Source organism: Gadus morhua, unplaced genomic scaffold (assembly GCF_902167405.1).
Source record: "Gadus morhua unplaced genomic scaffold, gadMor3.0, whole genome shotgun sequence".
NCBI lineage: Eukaryota > Metazoa > Chordata > Actinopteri > Gadiformes > Gadidae > Gadus > Gadus morhua.
In genome coordinates, this window is record NW_021963964.1 from 29,362 (window position 1) to 39,829 (window position 10,468).

Consider the following 10,468-nt stretch of genomic DNA (forward strand, 5'->3'; position numbering starts at 1 on the left):
ACTCACAGGTTTGATTCGATTCCGGATACCCTCCACAAATTCTGCAACCTCCTTGTCTTTTGAAAAATAAGCACCATCAAAGTAACCAGAATCATCAGTCCTAGAGGAATTTAAACCTTGAAATTACTACAGGGTACACCAGAGCTTTAATCCTCCAGTAGTTTATGTTAGTGTAACAGTTTTACAATCATCTTCAGTGACAAACCCACCACAAGTAAAAAGCCCCAGCTGGTCAATTGAGCAGCATATTTGATACGACTGTATATTTCACGTTGTGTATGTTGGACAACCTTGCAGCTTCAGACCAAATTTTTGTGCTTCTTTTACTGGGACGTTACCGGGATTAAATGCAGTAGCCATTACCCTTTAATCCGACTGAAGCGGTACATCTTGCAGTTTCCATAAACATAAATTGCTGCAATGTCTTCCATGCAGGCTGGACAAGATAAATGGTCAACAGCCAACAGCTTTTCCTTTTCATGACTGCAGTAGGTCCAATCCAGGAAACTACGCTGGAAACTATCACCAGATTTTCTTCCTTCCAGTTACATTTTAACAGAATGAAGAGATGTTTTATTATGTTATTAATGCAACAATCCAAAATGGGCACAGCAGAAGTAGAAGGTGTAACACCATTTACCCTGCCCTGAGTTGATGGTGCGATTATGAAGCATTTTCACAAATGCTTGTCGAGATAACCCCGGTGCACTGACTTTGAATTCCTCAAATGTGTGAAACACATCAGTGGAATAAACGGTCTGAAAATCCACATTGCCGGGCCAGTAACCATTGGACCGAAGGTCTTTTAATCCAGGTGTCCATGATTTGAAGCAGGACTTGCATGTCACCAAGGGAAGCGAAAGATCATATCGACCTGTTGAAACAAAATTTCATTACAATATGTCATTAAACGAGTAATTCAAATAAAAGTCCAGAAAACCACCATAGTCATACAAGTTTCCATGGTATTGCAAACTCACCACTTATGGTCACAAGAATGATGGCTCATCCAGCGTTTACTGCAATGTCTTGTTTGTCACAATTGCAAAGATTGAGTGGCAAAGCTATGGGTAGAAGACATGCTAAAAAAACAATGGAGTGAAAATATTCAATAGAATAAAGTATTTAAATTGAAATGAAATAGATAATATGACAAAGCATAAAAATTCATCAAAGACATACCTTGCTCACATAATTGATGTGCTACACTGCCGTCTTGCACAATATAACATGTAGGTGGAAGTGCCTTGTAAAAACCTTCTACAACAGAGTCCCTATTGTGCAAAACATAGTTTTGATGCACAGACAAATCACAGTCATTGCAGAAAAGGTGTTTGGGCAGGCAGTCATGACATCTAATCACTTATGGAGGACTAAAAGTGCCAAAATTAAATAAATAAATACACCATTAAATAAATAAATACACCATTAAATAATTCCTTAAATGTGTCATTAATTAATTAAAATTGGAATTAAATACATAAATGTTTTATTAAATGTGTCATTAATTCATTAAAATTGGAATTAAATACTATTTAATTAATTGACATTTACATTTCATGATTTACATTTACATTTCATGATTTACATTTACATTTCATGATCCTGTGTTTCAGTGCTTCATGAAATGTAAAACTGTCAAACTCGCCCATCAAAATCGGTGGGTGGGGCTAACGCTAATCGAGTCTGATCCATTGCTTTGGTCTGAAGTAGAGTGCTTGGATAAAGAAAATGGAGCACTCCATACCAGTAGGTGGCGGTAATGCAGAAGAAGAGGAATTGTTAAACTGTCAAACTGATTTGAACTTAAACTTTATCTAGAGTGTGAAGAAGAAGATGATGATGATGGAGGATCTTCATGAACTTTCTAGGGAGTTGGTGAGAGACGTTTTAGATTTAGCAGAGGATGTGGAAGCAGGACCTGCTGACCCAGAGCATGTAGCGAGTAAAGCAGAGGAATTTATTGAAGTTCTTGGAGTTATTTCCGCACTTTCTGACCAAGATATTGATTATAGAGTGACTGCAAATTTAGAAGAAGTAGTCCACCGCTTCTCTGGTACCAGGGAGCATCAGGCCCAACACACACAGGGACCGGGGCGTTTGGCGTTTGACATACCGAGTGCAGTTCTGGAGCATCAAGTTCTTAGTGGCTTACCCGCGGGTCAAATTGCAGCGATGTTCGGAGTGTCAAAGAGGACCATCAGGAGGCGCATGAAACAAAACGGTTTAAGGTATTTACACTTTTTTTTTCTTTTTTTTAATTCAGTTTAGGGATTGCTGGTCTCATCCACTCAGAAAGGATATTATGTTTAAGGTAACATTACTTGATGTTGATATTTTGTTTGTGCAGAAAGACAGACCTCTATTCAGCTGTGAGTGATGATGAGTTAGACCGTATTGTAAGTGAAATTCACAGAAGACATCCAAACACCGGCTACAAGCTAATGCGCGGTCATCTGAATGCAAGAGGTGTGCGTGTTCCAAGTGAGTATATTAATATGAGCATTATTTACATTTATTTTTAATACAGAGCTCTGCCCTTTGAAAGGTGAAGGAAGTCCGCTTATGGAAAGACGTTGCGAGGGGTCTGGCTGCAGACCTCCAGTGTCAGATGATTAGTTGTATTTATGTTATGACGCAAGCTTTATTAGACATTCATACAGCATTATTTTTTGTTCATTTATATCTTCTTTCTTTGACCTGGTTCTCACGGGTTGACGATCATTAAAGCCCTGTATTTAAAATCAAGACCTGGCTTATCACTGGAGGAGCGATAACACAAATACAGTTGTAACAAGTATCCTAGCCGTAGCGAAAACCGGACTTCCTTTGGACCGCAGTGGTCGCCATGACAACGGGACAACAAACCTAATTAACATGACATGCAACGTAAATAAACACACCTCGCTTACTGCATACAACCCAGGGGGAATGAGTCTTCTTAAACACAAAATCATTCAAAAATCCAAAATAGAAAATACACACGTCATGTCTTTCATTATGACACCACTATTTCCTCAAAATAAGTAGCCAGTGAGTGTGTGGTTATTCGTTTTATTTTCCTCCCCTCAGTCTCAAGACTGCAAGAGTCTTTACGCAGAGTCGATGCAGAGGGAGTCTACATGAGACGTCTAAGGCTGCGTGTATTAAGACGACGACAGTATTCTGTTCCTGGCCCAAACTCTTTGTGGCATATAGATGGCCACCATAAGCTCATCAGGTCAGTGATATAAGTAGATAAACAATGCATCTTTCTAGATGTTTCATTAGAATTGCTTTACAATAAAGTTGTTATTTTTCATGTGTTCACAATTGGCTGACAGGTGGAGATTTGTTGTCCATGGTGGGGTGGATGGATTCAGTCGTTTAGTGGTCTACCTGACTGTGGCTGGCAATAATCGTGCTCAGACGGTCTTACAGAGCTTTATTGCCGCTGCCGAGCAGTATGGCTGCCATCAAGGGTACGGTCTGATAAAGGGGGGAGAATGCAGATGTAGCAGAATTCATGATCAGAAGCAGAGGTACCGACAGGAATTCACACATCACAGGCAGAAGTGTCCACAATCAGCGGTAAATAAATATGTTTGACAACTAGGCTCACAAAACAAACGTACCAGTTTAATGTACTTCTTTAGCATATGTCACGTAAATTAACAATTTGTCAATTTTATCCTAAACACAGAATAGAGAGGATGTGGAGAGATGTTTATGAACATGCCCTGGACCTCTTCTATCAGATTTTCACTTCATTGCAAGATCAGGGAACACTGAATCCAGACAATGAAGTCCATCTTTTCGCACTGCACCGGATCTTCCTTCCACTAATTCAGCAAAGCCTCGACTCTTTCCGAGATGCTTGGAACTTTCATGGTCTTAGAACTGAAAGGAATCAGTCGCCACAGCAACTCTGGAGAAGATACAGAGAGCAAGGCCCTATGGAGGATCCTACTGAGGTTAAAGAACAATCAACTTTGAACACTTCACTGTCTGTTTCCCCAAAGGAATAATGGGACAAGATATTGTGCTAAACGTGCTACTTTAAATGAAACATAGGTTATAGTTTCTTCAGTCTCCTGAGCTTTCAAAGATCAACCTCTGAGCTGTAATTTTTATGGTGCATACTATGCACAACTGTATTATTTTACAAAACAACAATTGAATAGGCAACATTTAATTTCTCACCGACTTGGTGACCAAAAATAACAATCTTAACTACCTTGTGTAATGACATGTCAAACTAGTTTTTTTTTTTTTTTTTTTTACTTAAATTTTTATTGGCATTTTTGCAAATTACAGATAATCACAGTTCCATTGAATAAAACAGAAAACGGAATAACTAAACAGAAATAATAATATAAATAAAAAATAAAATAATAATAGAAAATAAAAAAAAATGAAAAAATGACAGTGTGACATGTGAGCTACTCCTTATTTACATAACATCTCTTGCAGGCTTCATGGTCGTGCGGTGTCCTATAAACGTTACATTTGTTCCTCTCTCTTAAACTCAATCCATTTCACCCATCTCGAGTCAAGTTTCCCCCCTTGCACCCTCAGTATAAACGTGAACCTTTCCATATCATATATTTCCTCTACTACACTCAACCACTGTTCTTTTGTAGGTGGCTCAACCTTGTACCATGCTCTAGTTATAGCTTTCCGACTAGCGACAAGCAAGATTTTGACCAAATAAAGATCTCCAGCTTGTACGTTCATCTCCGTCAGATTCCCCAAATACAGCACCAATCCAGTCATAGGCACTCCATAACCCAGGATCTTCTTCAATATCCCCATATTTCTTCCCAGTACACCTTCAACTTGGGGCATTTCCAAAATATGTGCGTATGGTCAGCCCCAACCTGGCCACACTTTCTCCAGCAGTCATTATGTTCTGGTGTATACATCCCCTTCACTTTTGGTGTTATGAAGAACCGGATGACATTTTTCCAACCAAACTCCCCTCCACAACCTCGAAGCCGTAGCCGAGTGCTGAATCCTACATACATTTTCCCATTCCTCCTCGGTCATCTCTATCTCCAATTCTCTATCCCACTTATCCTTGATATAATTTGTTGAGTTTCCCCTGTTTTCATGCAGTGCTTGGTATAAAGCTGAAATGGCCCTCACTTTCCTCCCTTCGTATGCATTAATCACCAATTGAATCAGCGAGTTCCGTCCTACAGATTTGTCTATTTTTATTTCCTTATCATAATAATCTTTCACCTGTATGTATCTATAATAGTCTCTGCCCCCAAATCAAACTTGTCCTTAAGACACTGGAAAGTTTGTATCACCCCTTTATCCATTATAGTACATATTGCCGTGATACCCCTAACCTCCCATCTCTTAAAATTCCAATCATCTTTCCCTGGTTGAAACCTACTGTCATGAGCCAGCCATCTAAGAACCTTGGTTTCCTTTTCCAGTTTATACCTCTTAATTACAGTGTTCCAGATGTCTAAAGTGAATCTAGTGATTGTATCCAATAATTTCCCCTGTGTCCTAAAACGTTCCCTATCCCCTAACATTGTCTGGATCTGAAGGCCCTCCCTCCCTGTTAGCCCTCCCGTTTCTATGAACCTCCAACTGGCTTCATAATGTGAATCGCACCAACATATCACCGCCCTGAGCTGCGCTGCATAATAATAGTCCTCGAGATTGGGCACTGCCAATCCCCCCCTCTCTTTGGGCAACTGCATAGTTGTAAATCTAACCCTTGGTCTTTTCCCTCCCCAAATAAAACGAGATATCAATTTATCCCACTCCCTGAATTTATTTTGTGGTATCTGTATAGGTAGAGACTGGAATAGATACAGCAGTCTTGGCAGCATGTTCATTTTGACCACTTCTATCCTTGAGCTAAAATCTAGGTTGATAAGTGACCACCTCCTCAGATCCTTGTTTATTTCTTGGTTGGTGCGTAAATAATTTGCGTTGTATAATTTGTCTATTCCTTTTGTGATGTATACCCCCAGGTATTTCATTTCGTCTGAGTCCCATCTGATTTTGAAACTTTCTTTGAGCCTTTTCGGAGGTGAGTAATTTAACGTCAAGATCTGTGTCTTCGTCACATTAATTTTATACCCTGAATAGTATCCATATTCCTGTAGTAAGCCCATCAAAGCCGGAAAACTTACGTCTGGTTGCGTTATGTATACCAGCAGGTCGTCCGCAAATAGACCCAATTTATGCTCTGTCCCTCTTATCTCTACTCCCCTGATGTCTTGGTGTTGTCTAATTGCTTGGGCCAAGGGCTCCATGAAGATAGCGAAGAGAGTGGGTGATAAGCAGCAGCCCTGTCGAGTCGATCAACCTAATATAAACCTATCCGATAGACTCCCATTTACCCTCACTCTTGCGGTCGGTTCCTGGTACAATGCTTTGATGCATTTAACTGAACTATCATTGAATCCTAACTTTTCTAACACGATGAAAAGGTATGTCCAGTTTACACAGTCAAAGGCCTTTTCAGCATCTAAACTCACCAGGACCGCACTCTCTCCGCTCCTCTGCGTCTCATCCACAATGTGAATAGCCTTCCTTATGTTGTCCTGTGCTTGCCTTCCTCTTATAAATCCAGTCTGACCCTCATCGACCACATCGGGCATGAATGTCCCAAACCTCTTTGACAGTATTGAGGTGTATATTTTATAATCTACATTAAGTATGGATATTGGTCTGAAACTACTGCATAGGTCTTTGTCCTTCCCTTCTTTTAGGATCGTGGTAATGTTAGCTTCTTTCCAAGAGGGGGGAATTTTGCCCTCCTTCATCGTATACCTTAATGATGCCATCAATATTGGGTTCAGCTCCTGTCTGAATACCTTATAGAACTCTGATGGAAATCCATCGCTACCTGCTGTCTTGCCATTTTTCATTCTACCTATTGCTTCCTCTAATTCCTCTTCTGTTATAGCTGAGGTCAGGAGGTCATTCCGTATTCTTCCTATTGATGGCAGTTCCAGTCCTTCTAAAAAATCTTTCATCCTATCTGGCTCTGCTGCTGTGGGTTGTGTGTATAACGCTTTATAGTAATCGACAAACACCCTCTCTATGTCCTCTGGTTCTCTTACTAGCTCATCAGTCGTGGGATCCCTAATTTTGTGTACAGTGTTTAACTTTTGTTGCATCTTTATTCTTCTGGCTAATAATTTACTTGCCTTCGGCCCTCCCTCATAATAAGACTGCTTCACAAATCTGGCCTTCTTCTCTACTTCTGTCAATAGTATCTGATCGATCTTTCCTCTGACTTCCTTAACCCTCTTTAGCGTCTCGATGGTTTTCAGTTCTTGGTGATGTTTTTCCAGTTTTTTAAGTTGTCCGATTAAGTTTTGATAGAGCTCCAGTCTGGTTCGTTTGAGGAGAGATGTTTGTGCTATTAACTTCCCTCTTATTACTGACTTTAGTGCATCCCACAAAATAGTCGGGTCCACTTCCCCATTATCATTCTCCTCTCTGTATCTAGTTATATCTCGCCTTATCCCTTCTACCAAATCCTTATTGTTTAATAGTCCTACATTCATTCTCCACTCAGTCTTTCTCCTCCTGCTGTTCAAGTCCACCGTCAGGTATATAGCACTATGATCGGATAGGTCCGTTACCCCTATTCTGCAGTCCTCCACCCTGTGTCGGTCCCCTGTCGTCATAAAAAAGTAATCAATCCTGGAGTAGGTCGAATATCTGTGCGAGTAATGAGTGTAATCCCTGTCTAGTAAATGCATATCTCTCCACACATCCACAATTCCTAGTTCTGACAGTTGTAGGTTTACGTACCTACTGATACGTGCCCTGCTCCTGTTGGTACTAGTGGTGTCTAATTTGTGATCGAGTGTCACATTGAAGTCCCCTGCGCAGATACGAGTACCTTCTGATTCCTCCGCTATGATATCAAATATAGTCTTAAAGAATTTTCTATCACTATCCGGTGGTGCATAGATATTGAGTAACGTGACCATTTGCCCTTCCATCTTCCCTTTAACCATCACATACCTCCCCTCCTTATCAGTTAAGTCAAATTTCACAGAATTCTTGATTAGGGTGGCCACTCATCTCCTATTGGTCTGTTTGAATGAGCTGTAGAATGTATTATCATATCCAAACCGTTTTAATTTGTCATGCTCTTGGGACGACAAGTGAGTTTCTTGCAGAAATATGACCACGGTCCCCTCCTTCCTAAATTTTGCTAACACCTTGGCTCTTTTGACTGGGTTGTTCATTCCATTAACATTCAAAGACACCATTTGCAAACCCCTATCCATTGTACAGTTTCTCAGAGTGTCCTTCATCAACTCCCCACATGTCAAGAGTCACAAATAATAAATCAGCAGCAACCGCTAAACTCAACAAACAAAAACCAAACCAAAAGCAAAAGAACATGGTTCGGTCTCCCAAGTTAAACGAGGATTGGCAAACTATTCCTCTTCTCCCTGTTGGAGGGCAGGGGGTAAATCCATCCCTAGTGGATGGGCCCCCCCTAGTGGCGAAGACGTCCAATGCTATGGGTCTCCCAAGCTCACTAAGATTGTCCAACATTATTAAACTCCGTAACTCCCGGTCAAAACTTGTTTCGGAGTCAAATTTATCAAATAGTCTGAACATTATGGCCAACAAAGCCAGATCAAATAACATTGAGGTCATCTATAAGAAGATATCCCTTGCACTCGGTCGTAGGTCAATTTACCTTTGTGTTAATCGCTTGGTGTCCTTTATATATGTTATCCTACAAAATAGAATGTGCACTTGCGATTTATAGTCAATTTCCTGCTCACCCATAGAAGCCTCAAGTCGGGGATGGTAAGCAATAGGACTCGCTCCCATCCCGTCACTCATTGATTATCCTCAGTTCGGGTCCCTCGTTGTTCGCGTACTGGGGGGATCTCCGCGCTCTCGTCTCCCGACCCTGGTCCACTTGCGTATTGCCTCGGCTCTCTGCAGCAGCGTAGGTCTTTCCTCTCTCCGAACTGGTACCTCCAATCCTTTCTGTCGCATCGCCCTGGCAGCCTCCTGTGGGTTGTTGTAGATCTTGGTTCCGTCGCCCCAGTGGATCCTCAGCGTGGCCATGGGTGATTGGAACCGGAGACCTTTTTCCTTGAGAATCCTTTTAAGACCAGCGTAGTCCCGACGCTTGGCTGCAATCTCCGCAGAATAATCATGATCGAATGTGACTCGTTGCCCGGACACCTGCACGTTCTTCTTCCACGCCGTCTTGAGGATGCTCTCTTTGTCATCAAAGCTCAGAAAGTTCACAATGATTGCTCTGGCTGGTTTGTTTTCAGCTGGTCTGGGGGCTGGAGCCCTGTGTGCTCTTTGGATCTGAAGCTCCTCACCAACAGGTACATCTAGCTCCTTGTGAATTAGCTCGTCAATGTATTTTTTGGTCGAGGCCCCCTCAAGCCCTTCTTTCACACCCCAAACACGGATGTTGTTTCTTCTGGATCGTCCTTCGAGGTCAGTCAGTTTTTCCTGAAGTTTGGACTGTTGTTCAATCAGAGTCGTGATAACGTCCTGAGCCTCGGTGTTCCATTCTTCTGTCTCTCCCACACGTTCCTCTACCAATCCCATGTCTTTCCGTTGATCACGAATATCCACCTCAACACGTGCGATTCTGCCGCTCGTTTCCTCCCTGCAGCTCTCCAGGCTCCGCGTCGTGTCCGTTCTGATTTGACCCATTTCTTCTCTCAATCTTGCCATCTCGTCTCGAACTCCTTTCAGAGCATCATCCATTTGCTTACTTATCTTGTCCAGTTTGGTTTCCATATTTTGCCTGCCAGCGTCAATTTTAACTTGCATACAAGCCAGGGTGGTCTGCATGCTTGTTTGAAACGCAGCCACCCAGCTAGGTTGCTCGTCATTGTCAGCGCTGGCTGTTAGCACGAGGCCCTCGTTGGTTTCCTTTGACATCGTCGTCATCTTTTTCTTACTTTGTGATTCGGGTTTTGGCATATTAAGCCTTTTGTCTTTCTCTTGACCCCTTGTATTCTTATCCATGTCCTATTCAGATAATTTGAGGAGTTTTACACAGTTTTTTACTAATTTTGACCGGGAGCTCTACTTTACTGCTGCCTATCGCATCATCGCCAAACCGGAAGCCCCGTCAAACTAGTTTTAAGTACAAGATTGATCATGCTTGTCCTCCATTCAGGTTCCTGAAGAGTATGGGATCGACTGGAACGGACCTCACAGTCTTCATGGAGGCACTGTGTCAGTCCCTGAGGTTCAGCTGGCCCGTGAGCTCTCAGATGAAGAGGTTGCCATTTTGCCAGCTCCAGGAGTTTCTTTAACTGATGCACTTAGATTATACGTAGAGACTGTGCAAGTTTTATCAAGAATCATAGCAGACTGATGTCCAACCCAGTGTTTTATTTGTTTATTAGTTTTCAAAGACACTGAACTTGTGTCAATTGACCTGACCTACTTAACAGTGCATTCAATGACATCTGTCTGAAAAAATTAAACAAGTCCAAATCCA

General features: G+C 41.7%; 1 protein-coding gene across 2 annotated transcripts; it reads left to right on the forward strand.

The window, feature by feature from the left end:
- The first annotated feature begins 1,832 nt into the window (after positions 1–1,832).
- LOC115538263 (uncharacterized) lies at positions 1,833–10,468 on the forward strand. 2 transcript variants are annotated; one of them, XM_030349945.1, is made up of 5 exons: positions 1,833–2,231; positions 2,351–2,484; positions 3,073–3,220; positions 3,683–3,953; positions 10,142–10,468. In XM_030349945.1, the coding sequence occupies exons 1-5, from the start codon at positions 1,837–1,839 to the stop codon at positions 10,340–10,342; spliced, it is 1,149 nt and encodes a 382-aa protein (XP_030205805.1). In that variant the 5' UTR covers positions 1,833–1,836; the 3' UTR covers positions 10,343–10,468. The 2 variants fall into 2 exon arrangements, 1 of the variants encoding a protein (XP_030205805.1); XR_003975182.1 differs by lacking the exons at positions 1,833–2,231; positions 2,351–2,484; positions 3,073–3,220 and adding an exon at positions 3,454–3,570.

Coding starts and splice junctions, on each gene's coding strand:
- LOC115538263 (XM_030349945.1), top strand. CDS start 1,837: ATGATGATGATGGAGGATCTTCATGAACTTTCTAGGGAGTTGGTGAGA. Junction 2,232..2,350: donor ATGAAACAAAACGGTTTAAG/GTATTTACACTT, acceptor TTGTTTGTGCAG/AAAGACAGACCTCTATTCAG. Junction 3,221..3,682: donor GGCCACCATAAGCTCATCAG/GTCAGTGATATA, acceptor TCCTAAACACAG/AATAGAGAGGATGTGGAGAG.